This window comes from Mangifera indica, chromosome 14 (assembly GCF_011075055.1).
Source record: "Mangifera indica cultivar Alphonso chromosome 14, CATAS_Mindica_2.1, whole genome shotgun sequence".
In the NCBI taxonomy this organism is placed as follows: Eukaryota; Viridiplantae; Streptophyta; class Magnoliopsida; order Sapindales; family Anacardiaceae; genus Mangifera; species Mangifera indica.
In genome coordinates this window covers 4,141,926-4,163,640 of record NC_058150.1, presented here as the reverse complement: position 1 = coordinate 4,163,640, position 21,715 = coordinate 4,141,926, and the positions used below count along the sequence as shown (strand labels likewise).

The 21,715-nt window shown below is 32.5% G+C and overlaps 7 protein-coding genes and 1 pseudogene across 9 annotated transcripts; 3 read left to right on the top strand and 5 right to left on the bottom strand.

Annotated features, from left to right (window-relative positions):
- Window positions 1–479: 479 nt before the first annotated feature.
- Window positions 480–2,154, top strand: LOC123196077 (probable WRKY transcription factor 75). Its single transcript, XM_044609957.1, has 2 exons — window positions 480–965; window positions 1,832–2,154. Exons 1-2 carry the CDS (start codon window positions 607–609, stop codon window positions 2,007–2,009), a joined length of 537 nt encoding a protein of 178 aa, XP_044465892.1. The 5' UTR covers window positions 480–606; the 3' UTR covers window positions 2,010–2,154.
- A 2,818-nt stretch (window positions 2,155–4,972) lies between these two features.
- LOC123195757 lies at window positions 4,973–7,141 on the bottom strand. 3 transcript variants are annotated; one of them, XM_044609587.1, is made up of 3 exons: window positions 6,800–7,127; window positions 5,299–5,405; window positions 4,973–5,147 (listed from the first exon to the last, which is right to left on the bottom strand). In XM_044609587.1, exons 1-2 carry the CDS (start codon window positions 6,949–6,951, stop codon window positions 5,330–5,332), a joined length of 228 nt encoding a protein of 75 aa, XP_044465522.1. In that variant the 5' UTR covers window positions 6,952–7,127; the 3' UTR covers window positions 4,973–5,147; window positions 5,299–5,329. The 3 variants fall into 3 exon arrangements, with proteins under 3 accessions (XP_044465522.1, XP_044465519.1, XP_044465518.1); XM_044609584.1 differs by having other exon boundaries at window positions 5,292–5,405; window positions 6,800–7,126; XM_044609583.1 differs by having other exon boundaries at window positions 4,973–5,405; window positions 6,800–7,141.
- A 968-nt stretch (window positions 7,142–8,109) lies between these two features.
- LOC123196835 lies at window positions 8,110–8,769 on the bottom strand. Its single transcript, XM_044610973.1, has one exon. It carries the CDS (start codon window positions 8,699–8,701, stop codon window positions 8,348–8,350), a length of 354 nt encoding a protein of 117 aa, XP_044466908.1. The 5' UTR covers window positions 8,702–8,769; the 3' UTR covers window positions 8,110–8,347.
- Window positions 8,770–15,418: 6,649 nt separating this feature from the next.
- LOC123195918 lies at window positions 15,419–15,963 on the bottom strand. The gene has a single exon (XM_044609780.1). The coding sequence runs from the start codon at window positions 15,847–15,849 to the stop codon at window positions 15,640–15,642; it is 210 nt and encodes a 69-aa protein (XP_044465715.1). The 5' UTR covers window positions 15,850–15,963; the 3' UTR covers window positions 15,419–15,639.
- A 1,645-nt stretch (window positions 15,964–17,608) lies between these two features.
- LOC123195795 lies at window positions 17,609–18,324 on the top strand. Its single transcript, XM_044609636.1, has one exon. The coding sequence runs from the start codon at window positions 17,928–17,930 to the stop codon at window positions 18,138–18,140; it is 213 nt and encodes a 70-aa protein (XP_044465571.1). The 5' UTR covers window positions 17,609–17,927; the 3' UTR covers window positions 18,141–18,324.
- Window positions 18,325–18,656: 332 nt separating this feature from the next.
- On the bottom strand, window positions 18,657–19,159 carry LOC123195796. The gene has a single exon (XM_044609637.1). The coding sequence runs from the start codon at window positions 19,016–19,018 to the stop codon at window positions 18,809–18,811; it is 210 nt and encodes a 69-aa protein (XP_044465572.1). The 5' UTR covers window positions 19,019–19,159; the 3' UTR covers window positions 18,657–18,808.
- Window positions 19,160–19,368: 209 nt separating this feature from the next.
- LOC123195792 lies at window positions 19,369–19,732 on the top strand (annotated as a pseudogene).
- Window positions 19,733–20,296: 564 nt separating this feature from the next.
- LOC123195794 lies at window positions 20,297–21,027 on the bottom strand. Its single transcript, XM_044609635.1, has one exon. The coding sequence runs from the start codon at window positions 20,602–20,604 to the stop codon at window positions 20,392–20,394; it is 213 nt and encodes a 70-aa protein (XP_044465570.1). The 5' UTR covers window positions 20,605–21,027; the 3' UTR covers window positions 20,297–20,391.
- Window positions 21,028–21,715: the final 688 nt, after the last annotated feature.

The following is a 21,715-nucleotide window of genomic DNA, read 5'->3' as shown; positions in this document are numbered from 1 at the left end:
TGATTATGTTATTCCATAAAAATAAGAGATAATTGTTATCTCATAGAAATAGAGAATAGAATATAAGACTTGAAATGTAGTTAGTAAATTAAGAAATTATTAAAATTCGTTCTTTCTTACTATATATCATGAGATAAATAAACTTTTACCAATACTTTAAATCATCTCATATATAAATGATGTGTCTAATTATTACATCTTGTTTGTATGATTAGTCATTTACTTCGTGGCTAAGTTTTTTTAGTGTATTTTTCATATAATTTTTTAAATTTATTTTTAAAAAATAAATTAAGGATTATTAACATGGTAATGTCTTTTTGCTAATGATGAAGCCGCCACCATTTTCCACTTTACTGTTTTTTCTAATCAATCCGCTAATGAAGCTAGTTTTCTTTATCCTGGAATACTGTCGTGCCGTCTACGACACCTTAAACTGTCTACATATACATATATCTTGACTGTGCAATTCTTTTGCTACTAATATATTCTCCATACATTCATTTCCCCACCAAGCAGCCCCTTCTTTCTCGATTTCAATTCAACCTTTTTGGACAAACAATAGTTCTTCTTCTTCTTCTTCTTCGTCTTCTTTTATACTGGAGTTAAATGGAAAACTACCAGATGTTTTTCCCTTGTTCCTCAGCTTATCCCATAACGACGTCTTATAGCACAAACTCTGACCTCGTTTTTAGTCATGGAAGTAGCTCATCAAGCGGGGTTTTGGGGTTGAAGCCAGAAAGTTTTGTCGCAAATGGTGCTACAAATCATGTCAAAGACCTTTCTCAGATTAACGGAGGGTTTCTAGTGAATGAAACTGAAGGACAATCAAGTAAAAAGAAAAGGGAAAAGAAGGTTAGAAAGCCCAGATTCGCTTTTCAAACAAGGAGTCATGTTGATATCCTTGATGATGGCTATCGCTGGAGGAAATACGGTCAAAAAGCTGTCAAGAATAACAAATTTCCCAGGTCAGTTCAAGTATTCATCTTCTAGCTCCTCACAGATTTTCAATTCAACATTTGCAAAAGACATGATCTTGAATCTTGATGGATATTATTAAATCTGAGAAGTGTTTCAACATTATCCTTTCTATCATTTCTTTACGGTTAACAGGCCGAAAAGCGAGATTCACTTAATTTCCCACTTTAATAAAGAAACCTATTTGAATCCTTTGTGAATGGGTTTAGTGCAATTGTCTTGTTTCCAAAATAAGAGTGGGGAAGTAAGATTATGGCAAATTACATATGCATGCTTCGTCCTTGCATGTGCGTGATAGTTTCCTTTATCGTATTGGCTTAATTTCATTAGTTTTATTTAGTCTAAGGTGTCTTACTCTCCCCCTTATGCGAAAGAAGACATTTATAGATCCTAATTTCAGATATAATTTTCCAGAAAAGAAAAGTTAGTTGCTTCTAGGGTTTCCATAAACCGTAAAGTATAAACTTATGAACACTAAAGATATTTTCAAATCTATTGATCTTCCACATCTGTCAATGTTTGAATCAATTATAACTCCAAGATCAGGTCTGAAAACTCATGTAAACCTAGTAAATCTAATTGCATATCTGCTTATACAAGTCATGTGATTCATGTCATAAAATCTTAATAAACTTCTAAAATGACATTGAGATCTCATATGACCACAACAAAACAACAAACTGATACATGAAAAATTACAATACAAGTTTGGATTTAGCAGATTCATTGATGAGATACTCCTCAAGCAGATTAAGAACTGTTTGAGTACAGTTGAATAATTGCCTGTCTTTTCCAACAAATGATGAAAGCTTCTAAGGAACTGGGTATATTGATGCTGTTTATTTCATATATGCAGAAGCTACTATCGGTGCACACATCAAGGGTGCAATGTGAAGAAGCAAGTTCAACGTCTAACCAAAGATGAAGGTGTTGTGTTGACAACCTACGAAGGGATGCACACTCATATAATTGAGAAACCTACTGATAATTTTGAGCATATCTTGAGTCAGTTGCACATTTATACTCCCTTTTGAAGAGTATAAATGTATTGCTTCTACTGGTGAATGATACCCCCATAGAATTTACTCCTTGGATATGGAAGTTCATAAATTTGTATTTGTAAAATATATGTTATCTGAAGATTTACTTAATCTAAGTTTATAATCACGGTTATATCAATTGGACTTAATATATTTAGAGATTGATGTTTCAAATTTACAGACAGGCTTGTCACTGAATTAGCAAGCAAATTTGGATGCTAATTTTTAATTAAGTTTATATCGTTTATGGCTGAATGCTAATTAATTTGGGCAAAATTTTACTTTTTCCTGATAATTTCTGTATTTTACTAGCAGTGCAAGCTTTATAACTTCAAAAGAAAAAAAAAAAAAACATGTGAAATATATAAATTTATGGTTGCTTGTTTACAGTTTCTCAAATTTTATGTGGAAGGAAGACCCCTAGGGTTAGCAAATTGGTAGAATATTAGAACTTTCAAAATGAAGGTTTGGGTTCGAGTCTTTGTCACTTTTGTGAAACTTTGACTTACTTGATGTAATAGTTGTGAATCCGGTTATTGTGTCTCAAGTTTACCTGTCCAATGAATACGAACAGGTTTTCGGTTTAAAAAAAATTTACATAGAAGGAGCCCCATTGCTAATAATGTATTAGAATCACAAATGATAATAAATTAAGAAATCTCTAACTTAAAAGTAAAAACATGTAGATTTGGAATAGAATGAGTTAAATATGTTGTTCTAAATATTAAACAGGAATTAAGCTTAGTATTTCAAAGTATACATTCCTTTTTTATTTCATGGATTACGTGAAACAAAGAAGAGTAAACTTCTGCAGAAGTTACATCCCTCTATTTTCTGAAATGAAAATTTTAGCATAATAAAATTGTAGAGAATCTTATTAATCTTCTGCAGAAGTTTAAGTTTTCATGAGTGAACTTCTGCAAAATGATGTTGCAGCTGTGTGACTTTTCTCACTTAGCGTGAATAAAAGAAATTTTCCTACCATCAAGACAAAAATAAATCAAAGCAGGTTTCCTCATTCCAAAAATACTCAATACAACTCCACCGCACGATGTAAATTTGCCATTATTTTCTTCTGCCTTCAATGGCGATTCATAAATTTAGAATCTTAATGATTATAGTAATTTCACTAATTTCAATTGATTTTATTAGCAAGAAACAATTTATAATCCAAATTTACAGTGGTTGTTGTCGTCCCCTTGTGAACAACAGGACAAGCAGTAACACTTGAATTTAATTTCTTTCTTTCTTGCTTGAAGGGCCTTCCTCTCACAAATAATTGAAGCTCTTGAAAAATTTTAAATAAAAACGAGGCAAACTACATCAGGCAGCCGCCTTACTTTGAAATTTGACTGCATTTTGTTTTTATATATATCAATTGCTTTCACTGAAAATTGACTCATCTCAATCGATAGATGCCACCAAGAATTATGGATCATAAAATTGGACACCATTAGGTCGGAAGTTGAGGTGTAAATTGCGTTGTACCAAATAAAATTAGGTGAGAATTTTACTAAAACCTAACTTAATCAAAATCATTTCTTGTGATTGTGACTATTAAAAAATACCCAATTACTTTTAAATAAGTAAATACAATAATAATGTGGTTTGATGATTTAAAAATTAATAAAATTGATAAAATATAAAAACTTTTAAGAAAAAAAATTTAATTCAATTTTTTTTTATATTTATGAAATTTTAATTTAATTAATAAAATAATTATACATCTATTACTATATATATACAGGGATCTTAAATAAATAAAAGTATTAAAAACATTTTTCATTGGCTGGCCTCACTCAGGATATTAAAAAATCCTTTGCATAAAATGTTGATTGATTGAGGGGACGCGCAGCCGCCTTACCTGGCTGCTTCCGCATCCCTTTTTGTATGCAGTCAATGCTTCGAGAAAGTTGAATTAATAATTTATTGAACTTACACACAATGGATGTTCCTTTCCTCAAATCTTCCTTCTCAGGTCCTCCACCTGACCCACCCGTCTGGAAATAAAAGTTTCAAACAAGAGAAAAATAGGAAAAGGGACAAACTGAAACTTGAGCGCCAAACAAATATCTGAGCCTCAGGCATAAGTTTTTGGAGTTGAAGTAAATATCCATTCCTGTTGAAAATATCAATATTTTAGTATTGTGTTTATAAAGGTGTAATTTTTAAAAAATAAAATATTAATATAATAATAAAAAATATAATTAATATATCATTATTTTAAAAAATATAATAAATATTTATATAAATTTAAAATTTTTCATAAACACTTTTATTATATCACCATTTTTTTAAATATATATCAATTAATATTGATAATATTTACCATATCATAAAATATATCATATTATATAATACGTATATTAATTATAATATATTTTATGATACATATAATTTTCTATTTGAATCGTATCGTATCATAAAATACTGATAAATATGGTTTATCAACTTTAGAAACAAAATCTGACAATTCAGAAATCCCCAGAAAATTTCATCTAAAATCTGAATATGCCCATGGTTGCCAAAAAGCCGTCGCCTGGTGGCGGCTGATCCTACTTGCGTCGATCATCAAGAAAGCAAACAAGTGCCTTTAGCGCAGGCAAAATTTTCCGTTGAATAAAATTTGCCTATGCAGAGGATCAAATAGAACTAGACGGCACTAAAAACATACACTGTACTCAGGAATTAAAAAGGTCTCTCTTTCCCGTATTCGATTTAAATCAAACATCAGTGTAGTCATTCCATGATTTGAGGCAAGTTTAATGAAGTCAAGAACAAATTGACATTAGATCACTATATTTTCTATGTTGACAATGACACATGTGGACTTTGGAGCAATAATATACCAAATCATAAATCAACCAACTGAGATAAGGATGATTTATAATACAAAATGCAAACTCTTGGAGAGGTGGAAAACCAAGTCCATTGAGAAACAACAAACAAAACAGAAGTACATCAAACTAATGCCAAATCTTCTCCAAAATGCTTCAAGACCCATGTGAAACTGTTTTCGGTAATTGATATTCAATACATCCTGTAGAGAAAATATTAAAATTGATGACAAACAGGAGGTTTTAAACCACCTCACAGGGCTTACAAGGCGATACTCCAAAGTAATGATGAAACCTAAAATCAGTAGAGGGGCAGAGTTACATACTGGTATATTAACAAACCATAATTAAAATAAAATATAGTAAGTTTGTTGCAACTGCTATTAAGACTTATTCTCAATAAATCATCAAAAAGTCACAAAAGTTGAAGGAAAAATACTACAAACTCTCATCAAACAACCAGCCCATTGCAGAAAGTTAGTGCTTCTCCTTTGGCATATCTTTCTCTGGAAGTTTTGACTCCAACTCCTTGGGCTTTATATTCTCCCCAGCCCTGAAAGAGGATCAATCAAAGTAATGTTAATGTCACAGATAGATTAAAAGGTATAATTTGCTTAACATTGAATGCAAAGAAATGCAACAGTCGCCACGGAAATAATCATCAAATTTCGGAGAGGCCATCATGAAGATTAAAACAGGGCCAATAAATAGCCAGAACTATAATCTTAGTGCTAAAAGGTAATTTATCCTACTGCTTACAAGAATCATGATAAGTGGTACTGTTTTGTCCCAGCATCTATAGTCAGGTTACTCGAGTAGATTATTTGATGGCAGATTATCTAGCAACATTAAAGAGTAACTAGCAGCACTTTAAACTGCCTTTCATGTAGTTTCAAACTTTGTAAGATTAATTCAACCAATCATGAAAATTCTATGATTTCAATCATCATTTAAATCATGAAATAGTTTGTCAAGGAAACCTAAAAAGATAAAAGGAAAAAAGGTTGCCGAAAGCCTTTAAATAAGATCGAGATTAATTCTACACAAAAATCTCATACAGAATTGACGATGTCAACTACACATAATGGAATGAACACCTTCTTGAAACCAAATTACTAACCAATTTACTAGCTTCTGTTACATAGACATTACAAGGAAACCAAAAGAAAAACTGTTTCCACATTACAGCATAGCAGCAAAATCTCTTACAATTAAAAATTCAACCACAACTTGAATAGTAAAGTGCACACAGTTTCCACAAACACATTGTTTTCTAAATAGCCTCTGGTGCACTAAAGAACCTCAAATAAACGCTAATGTGAGGTTGTCCTAGTATAAAATCCTCTCATAATTAATGTCTACAAGAAGAATATGCGTTGCCTCATTGATACACAATCATAATCAGATTACTCTCTAGTTCTCAACATGAAAAAATATACTAAACTTTTAACACTTATTCTGTCAAGGGCTATATGCCAAAATTATACCGAGCAGGTTAATTCATCTCTATGATTATTTTAACTTACCTAAGTTACTACTCAAAGCATGAATTGAGCACTCATTCCAATGAGAGATTGCAGCACCATAAATCTTTAGTAGCAAGATGAACATATTTAAGTTAAACTTTCAGTACTCTTCATAAGCAAATCATCAAATATTCAAACTTGAATAGTCAGAATTATAACCCCAAAACATTAAGTACAACAGCACCTCCAACCGGAATATTAAAATTCCAATAGCAGGATTTTCCAACTTTTTAAACATACACTTATTCAGACTAATTGGTAATTCACATAATAACTAAAAATTAAATACGGCTCGAAACCATCAATCAAAAAAGCCCAGAAAACCCAACTTTGGACCCAGAAATTATCCCTAACTTTGGACAAATCACCAAAATAATCTATTCCACAAAACTAACAAAATAAAACCCAGAAAGAGAATCACTTGGAGGCAGCGGAAGATTCTTCTTCAAGCCAATTGCGAATATGTTTAACATTGCGCCTGAATATTGCAGCTGATTGCTTCACATCGCTCCGTAGTAAAAGAACTACCGCACTCACACCCGCCACAGTCAATATGAAATTCGTCAACGCCATTTTCTTCTGTTTCTCAATCAATTAAAACCCCAGATTTTGCTTCCTCGAGGCAACAATAACTAAACCTCAACACCAGGATGTTGCCACCTCTAAGCTTGTCTCTGAGTCAGAACAGAAAGTAGGCCCCGAGGAAGACATAGTTCCTATATTGGGCCTCTCAGAGAACTTGGGCCTATTGGACAATACAAGAGTTGATCTGCCCTGCAAATTTGTACAATTTAAATTAGAAATATATATGTATATTTGGGTTTTTCTCTGAATAATTTTTTTTGTACTAATTATTATTATTGCTATTATTCACGAGGCCAACTCAGGTGGAGAGTGAATCGAATCCACCCGCAGAAAATATCTCTTGGTCATGGATGGAGTTGAAGGAAATTCCTTATTCGAGAAAGGATATTCTGTAACCATGTGAAATATCTTTAGGTTCTGCACAAGCAAATAAATTATACAGGCGGCAAATGACCAAACTTCCAAAGGTCTTTCTACCTAGCTTTACTACAAGGATTTATTCCAGCAGAAGATATTTCGCTTGTAGACGTCCACATCTAGTTAAAAGTTGCACCTAAACCGTATTTTCCCATCAGAAAAGAGAACAATTGTGCCTAACGATTCTCTGAGCATTAATTCCTTTTACTTATAAAATATCATCCAGAATAGAACCATATTTCAGTGGCAAAAATATAATCCTAACTTAATTATTTTCGTATTACGTTGTATCAAATTATTATGTCATATAAAAAATTATGACTTAAATAATCTAAAATATGATGATACTATAGAGTATTCACATAAGTTATACTGAATATGTTATAGTTGATTATTTTATCTAATACTCCAACAATTTGTATTAAATTGATAAAAAGTAATACCATATATATATATATATAAAATTGAATATTATTATTTTTAATTTAAACTCATCTAATCACATAATAACACATATCAAATATATATATATTTATATACTTAGAGTGAATACGTTTAGTTTTATTGACTGATAAAATATTATTAACAAAACTATATGTATAATCAGTATGTACAAATAATAATGTATTATTAGATAATTAAATATTATTTTATTTTTAATTTTAAATTATCTAATATTACATGTTTATTAATGCGAAATGAAGAAAAAAATGATTTGCTTCAGTTGAGTTGAGCAAAAGGTTAACGATGCATTCATTAAGCCAAGACAAAGAAGCTGATTATGCTAAGCTTAAGGGAGATACAACAAATATAAACCTTAATTATCGCAAATTACAAATAAAATTAACCTTCATTCTCAGCAAAAACAGATCCTTCATCTTAATTTCTACTTGACGAGTAATTTATTAATGGAGGCTGCAGTACTAAATGTAAATGACCATGGTTTTGTGAATGCTCAGTAACTTTCTCAAACTGTCTTGATTCGTTCTGAGTTGCTGCGTTCAAGCTTAAAACGTTCTTTAACGGAGGAGATGTAGCTTGCAGCTTTGTCATCCACCATTTCATCGCCAAAGAGGTTCTCAAAGTGGCTCACCTCACGATTCTTATCAGCTTGTACCATAAACGACACCTTTGGCTTCTGCTGAGCAACTACGTAGTCCTGGACGACATAACCCACTGAAGCTGTCGCCGTAGCTGCTGAAGGCTGGTTTGGCTTCAGAACTTTGCTACCATATGGAATGTTCGAGGAAGACTTGGCTACTCGATATAGCGGCATCAGCTTCCCCTTGATGAACCCTTTGCGCTTGCGGTTCGATTCCATTAAAACCTGAAAGTTCTTGTTTAGCTGAAACGGGTATCAAATTGTGAGTATTTTAGTATAACAGAGGGTCTATATATAATGGATTCTGGGGGTTACTTTGAATTTTTATTTATTTTTGTTGAAAGGACCTATAGATAGGCAAGAATCTATATAAGTTTGTGGTCCTTTAGACCCAAATAGATATAGGGTTGGCATAATCAGAAACCTGCTGTGAAAATATTTAACCTAGGATTCTGCATGTGTTAAAATGATTAAATTAATCAATTGGTTTTCTAAGATATGCTACAGAAGCCAATAATTAACTTATCTTGCGAATTCTATGTAAACTGTATTGCCACAACCTCAAAATTAATGTTTTTTTGGGTAAATTCTATGCAACAAAATTGCCTAACTTGACAGCCTTTTATGGGAATATTAGAGAATTATGAATATTAGTTAGGCTGCACAATGGGAAACCTACCAAACAGAATAAGTAAATTATGTAAATTCAACATAGTAAAAACATTTAATCCTAATCCAAATTTGTGACGCTATTGAGATTACCTGAATCAGAGTGATTATTCTTCTACTTTCAAAACGTCTCCTAAATAATAATTTTTAATAAATAAAATTATACTATATGAGTTTTAGAGATGAGATTTAACCAATATATAATTCATTATTGGACCCATTCAAAAATATAATGGACTTTAACACCCACATTAATGTTGTTTATTGATCCTATCATAAATGTATCAAACTTGTACTTATGAATAATTTATATCATTCTATAAACTATTATTAGATTATTTAATTATTTGGTTAAATTAAACCTGAATTATAATTAATATTAATTCATCCATTAATTTTCTTTGACAGTGATAGATCCTGCTAGTTAATTAAGACGTAAAGATCAAGAACAATAATGGACGCATATTAAAATTGGGCTTATATTTAAGTCATTCAATATTGTTTTTAAGCCTGAATGTGTTCATGAGGTCCACATATATGTGCTCCTAAAATGTGCTCTCAGTGAGGCATATATATTCTCCGAGTGGCTGTGTTCTACCTGAAAACTTTTAGCCCCACTGCAGTCTGTAGTGCATCGTCAATCTTACTACTCAGGGATTTGCCTTTTTTTTAGCTTTAATACGAAATGGACTAATGAGTACTGAGGACCACCAAACAATGTTTGTAAAAAAGAGAAACAGAAGAATGAAGTTCTGACAGTTTATAGAATTTTCACCTTATTCTGATTGATTGAACCTGGAGGATGATGTAAGATCATGAGATGTCTCTTCGGGAAGATCAACTTGTAAATCATATGTGACCAAATGACGGCGAATGGAATTATATCAATAAAACTATCTTGAAGATAAATAGTTCTACCAGTCAAAGGGATGAAGAGACATATATTCCGATCAGCCACTTGATCAATACTTTCTGTCACTCTTTGTTGTATCAGTAATTGCCATATAAAGTTGAACATCACAAATTGCTGCAACAGAAAGAAATTGATCCTGAGGGATAAGAACTGTTGCGTTGGAGGATAAGAACAGTATCGTTTTCAACTCCTTTAATTTCATACATTCTTTCAAATAGAATGATACTTTTCGTGTTACAAAGAACTGATAAAGGAAATCCGTCCAATCAAGTTCATTCCCTTCGATCAAGCAATTCATCAAATCAAACTCATTTTCTTCCATAAAGTAATTCCTTAAATCAAGCTCATCTATCGAACAATCCTTCAAATCAAATTCGTCTCCTTCAATCAAACAATTCCTCAAACCAAGTTCGTTTTTCAAGCAATTCTTTAAATCAAATTAATCTCCTTCAATCAAGTAATTCACCAAATCAAACTCATCTATCAAACAATCACTGAAATCAAGTTTTGTCATTATCTTTAATTAAGATTACTAATTATCATTTCTTTTTATTATTATCTTAATGTATAGTCAATTAGATCACTAATTTTTAATATTTTATTATTAAGAGTTGATTAGGATAAAAAGTGTGCACAATAAATATTCCTTTCTATTGCCTAAGGTAAAAGAATAAAAAAATTCTTATCCTCTACAATTATTTTTTCTTAATTCCTTTGGGAACAACAGCAAAAATTTAGGAAAAAGATACATACATTCACCTTTTATCTATTTTACACGCATGCATTATCTTATTTTATAACCTACAAGAATATGGTATGTTTAGCACCAAAAAAGAAAACTAGATATTTTAAAGAAATTTATGGGAATTTTTTCATAAATTTTATGAATAACCAGAGGCAAATACGGTCAAGGATACCATAGTACGTAGTCTCCAGCAAGTTGGCATGGTTTGCTGTACTCGGACATGTGACAGCAACAAGTTTCTTGATATTCAAAAGTTTGACCATAAAATATTCTTTCTTCCTGATCGATAAGTCCATCACCACACCATAACAAGTGGGTGTTTGTTGGGATGCTTTTAATTTATTCTTAATGTAAGATTTCAAATATAAAATCATTCATATGATCTAGACAAGGTTATGAAACATTGAATTGAAATTCTTTAAGATTATAAAAATATCTAAAATGTCATACTATATGAATTTATATTGGTATAGAAATTAACTGTATTAGAATGATTAGTTCTTCACTTTTGAAACCTCTCTGAATAAAAGTTTTTAATGGATAAAGTTATATTGCATTGATTTCAGAATAAAAATTTAACCAATATATATTAGATTAATGAATTTTACAAAGGTCTAACAAATGTTAAAATTCATACTAATATTATTTATTTATATTATAATATTTTAAGTGTATTATACTTATTTTTATTTTATCTATAAATTATTATTTAATTATTTAATTACTGGATTAAACCAAAATTATAATTAATATTAGTAAATATTAGAAAATTTTTTAACATTGAAACCCATTAGGGGGTTTTAATTATATCGAAAATTCCAGGAAATTTAAAGAAGCAAATTAGACCAACGAACCATCCTTATAAACTAAAATAATGTGTCACATTAATGTGAATTTGATGATTTTTTCGATGGCTTTTGAAGAATTAATGGACGATTTCCATTTCACACTATACCTCTCATGCATGCACCGTGCTTTTGATGTGTAAAGCGATGAAGACTATTTGCATATATGGACCAAAAGCGCACTCTCTTTTTTATCCAAATTTCTGGATTTGGAGTTCAAAATAATACAGAATATTTTAGTTTATGACGAGAGTTAAAGATCAGCAAACTGTTCTTTGGCATGCGAATTCATGGCTGTCTTCGATGGGTCTTTATCTTTAGGTTCCATTGACCCCACTGATTTGCCCATGATTCTAATCTTCTCTGCAACTTCTTTTATTAGGGTTTATAAATATTTGTTCATCAATCGTGCAAAAGAAGAGATATTACAGCCATAGATTGTTTCATCGAACTGAGACTGAATTTGGCGATGGATGCTTTACTTCTGTCTTTCGTTGGTAGGCCATCTTTCTTTTTCTTACGCCCACAGAACAGACCAACCAGCCTTTTAAATATCCAAGGTAAAGAGGGTTCCACCATTTGTGTGGAGCTTTGTGTACATCAATGAGCTGCATTCCATTTTCTTCGAAGGTTCAGTAAATTAATCAAAGCAATAAGTTAATCATATTCTGTAGATTAAGTGGCGCCGTAGGAATATTATTGCAGTATTTTATTTTAGGAATTGGATACTCTCTCATATAATTATTATTTTTATAAGATTTTACAAGATATGATGATTTCTGTTTATTTTTATTTATCTATTTATCAGTCATATAAAATCTTCAACTTTTGTGGGTAACACTAGATTTTGTAACAGTGACATATATCTAAAATATCAAAAGAAAATCTTATGTCAAATCAATAAAGAAAAGATATTCATGAAAGTATATCTGAATTTGTAAAAATGAAAATCATATAAATGATTATCTTTCACGTTTAGAATCCACTTGTAGGGAAATCTTCTTAAAATTAAATATAAATAATAAAATATAATAAAAATGATCTCTATACATAATTATCTCCTACTCTTACAGGATGGCACGGTCAATGAAATTTTCTTAGAAGTCAAACTTTTTTAGGTATTTAGATTGTACGTGCTCTAATCTAGGTATATCATCTTATGTATTTACAATATTATCATTTCCTCTTGTTTTATAAGTACATAATTGTATAAATACAAAGTGACGACATATATCGTATCTAATAGCATTACTCTACTGAATTTATTTTAGACAGTAAAAAATATAATAATTGATATAAGTTTTTGAAAAACAAATCGAAGCAATTTAAAAATTCTCTATTCATCATTATTTCTCATGTAAAATTACAACTATAATTTTGTGTGCTTCTCGTTCGTAGAATCTTCACAATAAACAATATAAACGTACTCTTATGAGTGAAAGTAGAATTGTCTTGTTATTTTTGTAACTTGTAATACATAAGACCTTTATTTATTTAATTATTTATTTATTTTGTTAACCAGGGATCTCGTCTGTATTTATAGGACAGATAAATCTGAGATATAGTGATAAAACTCATAATTACTATATTAGACAAATCAAAATTTTACAAACATAATAAAGGTTCGAACCCAAGTTTTACATAAAGCATTTATTGTTCAGGCTATTTTGTTTATGGGCCTCAAAACCTTGAGCTTCAATCTTAGCCTCAGATGTTGGATATTTCCCACCAGCCCACGAAAATCAGGTATCTGGGCCATCTTTGCGCCCAACGAGTAGCCACTTCGTACCAACCTCCGAACTCGGCGAATCCCGGCAAATTCCTCCACCTACTCGTCTTCTTTCATCATCAACCGAGCCGAAAACCGTGGAGCTTATCGTTAAACAGTAAAAATTAAAAAGAAATTGTAACTAAACATTAGAGAGCAACATCAATTAAGGGGCGTCCAGCACTCAAGTATCAGCTGTTTTATAAGTTATATTATTTTATATGATTTGTCAAAAAATAAAAAATTGTGGTAAGTAATACAGGTGACACTATAATTTTGTATCTCAGGTTTAATTTTTTTCTAAATTTTCATTTGTCTAATTTTAAAATTTCAAATACTCATCATATAAATTTTTTTCTTTAAATAAAAATATTAAATAATATTTTTACTTTTCACATTTATAATAAAATTTAACAGAAATGAGATGACGGATAAATATTTAGGTATTTTGAAATTTGGAGGTGAAATTTTTGGAAATGAATTAAACCTTAAATGTGAATAAGTCTTTTAGCGAAATTTTGTAATTAAACCAAACCCCTCTTAACAAAATTTCAGTTGGTTTACTATTGTTGGTTAATCTAATAATTCCCCAGTAGCAAACCCTTCTTGGTTTACCATTGGTTTGGGTTTACTATTATATTCAAGTGGGTTTCAATTGGGTCGCTCATTCTTTTGTTCTGGGATTGTGCTTGGTAAGCCTCTCTCTTTATTTTTGCTTTCCCTGTTCTGCTGTTAGTCTGATTATCTGGGACAAGATGTCAAATGAGGTGAATTGGGATTATGAATCAAACTCTCCATTGGATATCCGTGTGTTTTGATATTTTCTATTTTTTGTAGTTTTAATTTCTGGTTTCAAGACTCTATTAATTGAGCCATTGTTGCGGACATTTTCTTTCGAGCAATTTTATGCATTTCATACTTATACGTGTCATTACATATTTGTATATTACTTTAATTTTAATTTAAAATTAATCAGTCATATGATTATACACATGAAATATGTACCCATTTGAGTCATATATTGCTCAAGAAACTTCATACAATACAGTGAGTAACCATTTCCCATCATCTGACCAGGCTAGGAAGTAAAAGAACATCACCGATAAATCTTGCTCCTTTATTAATTTGGATGGAGATCGAACCATTTTTTTGCCTTAGCTAGTGTGCAGTCTAACTTGGGATTTTTGCTCATATGTCTGTTCTGCGAAAACTGCTTCATCTACGGTCAAGTTGTTGCTACATGAGTTGCTTGACAGGCAGAGGATAGCACGTTAGCAACTTGTCATCCTCCTTTTCTTTGGGTAATTAACTTGAGGGTTCTTTTTGCTTCAACTTTTCCTCCCCATGTAGATCAAGGAGAAGGACTCTAGGCAGATTGGAATTTCAATTGATTTAAGGGATCAAAAGCCCAGTATGAACCTTTCATCCAATAAAACCCTTGTACTGTTTTACTGCTCCCCAGTTATAAAATTTCTACTTTATACCTATCTAGAGCTATCTAATAAACCCTCCTTACCAAAGTTCTATACTAATCACATCATTTTTTCCCCACATACAAACACTTTTTGTGTGTATGAGTAGTAGTTATAAATTTAGACTGAACCCATTAACAGTTACTGAGTCATGAATTCAAGGGCATTCTATACCCTTGCAAGAGATCTTAATGGGTAAGCTAGTCAATGGCTGCATATAAAAAGTCTAGTTGTATACAAATGAAAGATGAAACATATTTTTCATTCAAGGGATGGATAGTTCTGCTTAAACAGAGAAGAGTGGAGAAATTTTCTCATCTTTTAGCTCTTATGTCAGATTTATAGCTTGTTCAGTTTGACTAATGATATAGTGGTTGGTTGTATTCAATTTGCTTTTAGCTTAATGAGGGTTTCTTATTTACCATTTGCTGTTCCCAGTGACTTCTGAGTCAAAATTTTGCTGTAACAGACAGTAAAGTTCTTTTTTCTCATAGCAAAGATTGAAGTTACTAACAAAGCCAAAATTTACATAATTCCAGAAGCAGCAATATTCAATAAAAATTTAAATAAAAAATGAAGACAGGACTAGTGTTGCAGATCGGTGATGGATCAACGATAGCTTCTTGATTACAGGATTACATGACTTACCCAGTTACAATAACCGAAAAATTTTATCAGCAGAGATAAAAACAAGCAAACAAGAAGAAAAATAGAAAGGGCATAGGTTAATATAGATGAGCAGACACTAGCCTGTGTAGACATGAACACCAATAGCAATAACGAAGATGGTGATGAGGGCAAAGAAAAGGATGGTGTGAACAAAGATGGAGGGGCCACTGGTCTGCATGTTGGCAAACTCCACAACTCTACCTTTACCAGGAAGCTGGAACAACAATCCTGGACTCAGTAGCACAAAAAGCACAGTGGCTACAACTACTGGCCCCCAATCTGCCATTCTCTTATCAGAAAAAATGTGTAGCAGGATATACTGGGAGTTTGAAGAAGATCGATAGATTTAGATTGACCAAGATGAAAGATGCTGAATGAAGAGAGAGAGAACACGAGGGTGAAGAAAAGGTGAACGTACCGACAGATGTGCATTGGATTCTACAACACTTGACAGCTACGTGCACGTGCATCTCCGTGAGCGGCACTGTTGGTCGCGGCGTGTCCAAGTGGAATTGGATTAGGCACTCCTAGGGTTAGATCCGAGTTAGTCTTCGGTTTAATCTAAATTCATTTAATTTAAATTTAAATTAAATTATATTTAAATGATTTGATTTATTTTTTAAATTGAACTGAATTTAAGTTATGAGGTTTTCGATTAAGTTTGACTCAAGTTTAATATAAATTTATAGTGAGAATTGATAATTCGAATCTATAACTTGATTTAATTCAAATTCGTGGTTTGGATTAAACAAAATTCATAGTCTAAATTTGTAACTCAGTTTAACTTGAATTAGTGATTTTGTATATTATTTGGGGTAAAACAAAGTTATTTTATCAATGAACTACAAATTCGAATAATCGATTCAAGCCATGAATTTGAACCAAACGAAACCATGAATTTAAATTATTGATTCGAGCTATATATTTGAGTTGAACTTGAGTTAAACTGAATTAAATGATTTTTTATTCAAACTGAACTCACGACGCCTTTAATTGGTTCAACAAACTTGATTCAAAGTATTTTTTATTTAAGTCAAACTTGAATCAAAAGATCTTTGAGTTGAACTCGGCTCGTATCCACCCCTAGACATGGCCAAAGGACTTATTCCCACCCAAAGTATGTTATTTTCCTAATTCCTCTCTCTTAATTTTGAAAATCTCCAACACCCATCTATGAGCGGTTAAAGTTAATGAAACTCTAATCTTTTAAAATTTAATATTTTTTCTCACTTAAACTTTAAAAACAAAGAGTTTTTCCTCTAAGTCAAGTTTTAAAAAATAACATTTCTCCCTCTAGGGTTTAGTTTTCAGTCTCCAGTGATGAAGAGGCTCCAACGCATCACCATCCTTTGATGGTCTCTCTCTCCTCTTTTAGAACTCCGACCGACGAAGATCTCATCTAGGAAGACAAAGCTCTTCAACTTTGTTTGGGAAGACGAAGCTCTTTGACTTCGTTTGACAAGACGAAGAGCTTCATCAGTCGAAGTTCCAGAGGAGAGGAAAGAGACTATCAAAGTATAGTAATGAGTTGGGGATTCTTCATCATCGGCGATGACGCCAAATATAGTGCTAGAGACTGAAAACTAAACCATAGGAGGGATACGTTATTTTTTAAAATTTGACATAGGAGAAAATTTTTTAGTTTTTAGGTTTAAGGGGAAGATAGATTAAATTTTAATTTATTTTTAATATTACAAATAAATTGACGATTTTTTTTTTTAAACTAACAGACTTAATATTCTATGAGTGAGTATTTAAGATTTTTAAAGTTGAGGGATAATTTAGGAAAACAATATACTTTGTTTGATCCCTTGACATTCCTCAAACTCGCAGTCCGGCCCATTGAAAGATTGAATGAGGGCTCATCTGCTTTTAGTCTCTGTCCACCTCCCTCGAACATTTGTATTAGTTCTTTTTCTGAAAGAAATGTGAAACCACGCAAGGAAGCAATCCGGAAACATATAGTCTTGGCTCCTCTTCTTTACAAATGCACCTGCTTTTGTCTCTAATGAAATCTTTAGTTAAGGATCCACCTTCATCACTCTCTTAAAGCTACCAAAAAGACAGCATTCAAATGAAAAACAATGGGAAATTAATTGTAAAGAATGTGTTAATCTTTCCGTCTTTATAAAGCAAACCCACTACCATTATCATAACTTTCCTCCCTTTCAAACCGTCTTTTTCCCTATTAAGTTTTGCATCCCCATCTCTTCGCCACCAAGAAATTTAGCACTCTGATTCTATTACATAATAGACATGAACATCACTTTCTTGACAATTTTACAACTCACAAAAAACTCTCAGTTTTTCAAACTCCCACTTTGAGAGAGAAACTAAGAGAGGAGAATAAACAAAGAAAGAAAGATGAGTGCAGATTGGGGACCTGTTATTGTCTCTGTGGTTTTGTTCATCCTTTTGTCACCGGGGCTTCTCTTCCAGCTGCCGGCCAGAACCAGGATTATAGAGTTCGGAAACATGTACACCAGTGGAATCGCCATCCTCGTTCATGCGGTTTTATACTTCTGCATAATCACTATCTTGATAATTGCAGTTGGCATTCACATACATTTTAATTGACCAAAGTTCTTTTTTTCGTTTTTGAATGAAGTTGGGGCTTCTAACTCTGCCGGCTTTGTCTATTCTAATTTTATTTTTTCTTTTCATGAGCTTCGTGTTACTTATGGTTGAGTGGCGTCTGTGCATTTTGTTTCAACATGGAAAGAAGTGTATAATAATGAAATCTTTTCACTATGTTTGTCAATTCTACATGAAATTTGACTAGTCTGAGGCTGTCAATTGGCCTTGTGCTTGTGTTGTGCTGTTTTGCACAATTGTATAATGATGACTTACCAGGGTTTGATCGAAAAACGCTGACAGAACTTTCTATCTGCTTCAGTTTCTGGTTGTTGCCGAAAGCAAAGAGTGTCATTTCAATGACCTTATTTCCTGTACACTAAGAGCTCCTTTGCCTAATTTCTATCCCAATCAAGGATGCAGAGCAATGAAACCCAAAAATGAAAAAAGTAAACAAAGTTCCAAATATGAAGTCTCTTCTGAAATTTAGAACTAATACAGCCAAAACACTCAGGCAAATACACAGAAAAATTGGTCTCCATTTTTTTACTCTTTCTTAAGCTCAAATAACTGCCTAAACGTACAGGCTTTGGTCTTAAACGAATTGAAATGATGCAAACAAAAACCAAACCCTACATTCCCGCATTCAGATCTGTTATATAGAAGCTATTTCATCCGGTATAGATGTGGACGTGAACAGCCAAGATGAGGATGGCATAGAGCGTAAAGAAGATAAGAGTGTGAACAGCAACAGCCTTGCCGTTGGTCTTCATGCTGCCAAACTCCAAGCAGCGGCCGTGTCCCGGTAACTGAAACAGAAGCCCCGGTTGCAGCAACACAAAGAGTACCACACCAATAAGAACGGGGCCCCAGTCAGCCATTGATGAAAGATGAAGAAAAGGTTAAACAAATTAAGTAATTGGCCGCTAGCTTTAATGAAACGTAAAAGATGAGAAGGCACTAACCGAGTAAGTGAAGAGCGAAAGTAATAATGGTAGGGTATAATAAGATTTTGCAATCGCAAAAAAGACATTTAATGGGTTGCGTGTCTCCTTTCTGGTCTTGATGATGCATGTGCTGGATAGTAACTGGCTTTATAAAACTGAGCCACGTCCTCCTTTTTGATACGGTGGGCTGGGTAGATTCAATTTACTGATATGGTCATCTTATGAAAGATAGCACCTAATTTATTCTTTATCATTTAAATGCTCAAAGAAGTATTTTGTATTCTCGTTGAAGTTTAGGATGAATTAATGGGCTACTCCGCTCATAGCGGCAGCTCTGTTTGCGTTTCTGGCTCCTGGGTTGGTGTTGCAAATCCCTGGAAAGAATCGGCCCAGTGGTTTTTCAACATGAAGACTTGTGAGGCTGCCATGTTTTTGCATACCGTTTTCTATGGTTTGTTTCTTGTTTTATTTCATTATTGTTCTTCAGCTACACCTCTACGCCTATGAAGCTAACTGTATCTCTGAAAGTTGAGCAAATTAACGCATACACCTTCTTGGCTTACTTGCAACTTGGAAAATGAATTTTTGTTACTTCAATTCATTCTTTCAGTTACCATCCATGTTCAGAATAACCTAAGCTTTCATAAAGACTTGACTTTTGCGTTCGTCAAAAGATTATAGTTTATATGAACTCCAGAGTTCCAAGGTCACCCTCTGGATTTTAGCCTCTGTTTCTCTTAACTTTGATATTTGTATTTGAAGCCAGGTTAATACAATGGCTTTTTGATTATCAGAACATAAGAAAACACTGAATTTAAACTAATATAGACATGGTGACAGATTAAGAGCCTCAGTTGCTTTGTTCGATTCATAACCGGTATCTCCCGACCATTCTGGAAATAATAACAACGGCGAAAACATTCAGAAAATTCATGAACAAAAAAGAGTAAGCGAGTTGAAGGGCTCAGCCATCGCTCTAACCTATCAGCAATAATGGCTGCTAAGCTCAGATCGATAATATTGTAGGTGGATGCAATCTGGGCAAATTTTAAATTGGTCAAATCTTCCCCCAAACAATTGATTGTAAAATTCTATCTCAGCTAAATCAACACCAGTACTTTAGGCATTAAGTTATACAAACCAATCAAATTTCATATATGTTATAAGAATTTCATAAAACTAATGCAAAACTATACAGTTTCCCTGGTCATGTAAGCCGGAGAACTAGATCTATAATTCAATAAAGAGTTTCAGTTCATTATCACCCAAAAGAAAACGGAGGAAAAGATAACAAATAATTCAGAAAGCTATGAGCCCACGTAAATATGAACACCAATAGCCAACAAGAAGATACAGATGAGAGCAAAGTAAAGAATGGAATGAACCAGAACGGAAGCTCCACTCGTCTGAAAATTGCCAAACTCTATACAGTTGTTACGGCCCGGAACTTGAATGAGCAAGCCTGGCGTTAACAGGATGAAGAGCACCACCGCTACAAAAACAGGCCCCCAATCTGACATCTTGGCTGGTGGGTATAGCTTTGGATTATGGATCAAATTTCAAATGACAAAAGGAAATTTAGAGTGGGAATGAAATGGGAAAGAAGAGGGTTTTTATTATAAAAGGACAAGTTTTGCTTTGGGAAGAAGAGACAAGAAATAGAGACTAGGAAAAGTGAAGATAAGGGAATCAAGCTATTGGAATTCACATTTCATAATTTCCTTTTTCACATCATCACATGCACCTACCATTCCAATCCAAGGAAGCTTCACCATTTCCACATAAACTACAAGACTAGGAGTTTCTTCCCTTGTTTTCTTGCGATGAGGTCAAACATCAGAGGAAATCAGTAAAGAAAGAAGAATTGAAGCATCATGGGTTCCTTGAATTTAAATACATTGAGATTTCTTTTTCAATGATAGTAATCAATAAGCATAAAGTTTGAGTGGTTAAAAATAGAAAAGCTCTTTCTGTTTCTGAGAATCTGGTTGCTTATTGAGTTGAAAAATCTGGTACTTGGCTTTTTATGGATTTCCTCCTGAATCACGCTATGCTTAATACAGGATTGAAATTTGACTAGTTGATTCCATATTTGTTGTGTCCAACTGGCCATTGCGCTCTTCTCTCTATTCTTGCTTCAAATTTCAAACAAATTAAGCTCCACCCCACACCGATACTTCAATTATTTTATTAGCCACTCAATCTTATTATTGACTATAGTCGTCTGTCTTTCATCCTAAATGACAACTTTCATTTTTGAAGCACACTTCTACATGGGGCAAAGCTCAACCATTTTGCCATGAGTGGCGGGCTTTAAAGAAAAGAATAAAATTTTGCTCATTTTGTTTCCCAACTCACTCATGAATAGAGATATCAATTCAATATGTGAAACCGAATCCTCGGCCTATATCTTTGTAAATAGAAAAGAGATTTCCTGATAAAAACAAAAACGAAAATGATTAAAATATTATAATAAAAATCGTTATCAAAATAGAGATAAATATATCTTCTATCCCATTTTTTTTTTACATATTTTTTATATTCTTATATATTGAATTATTTTTAAAAATTTTAAATTATTATAAATAAATTTTAACACATAATAAATATTTTATTATTTTTTTAGTGCAA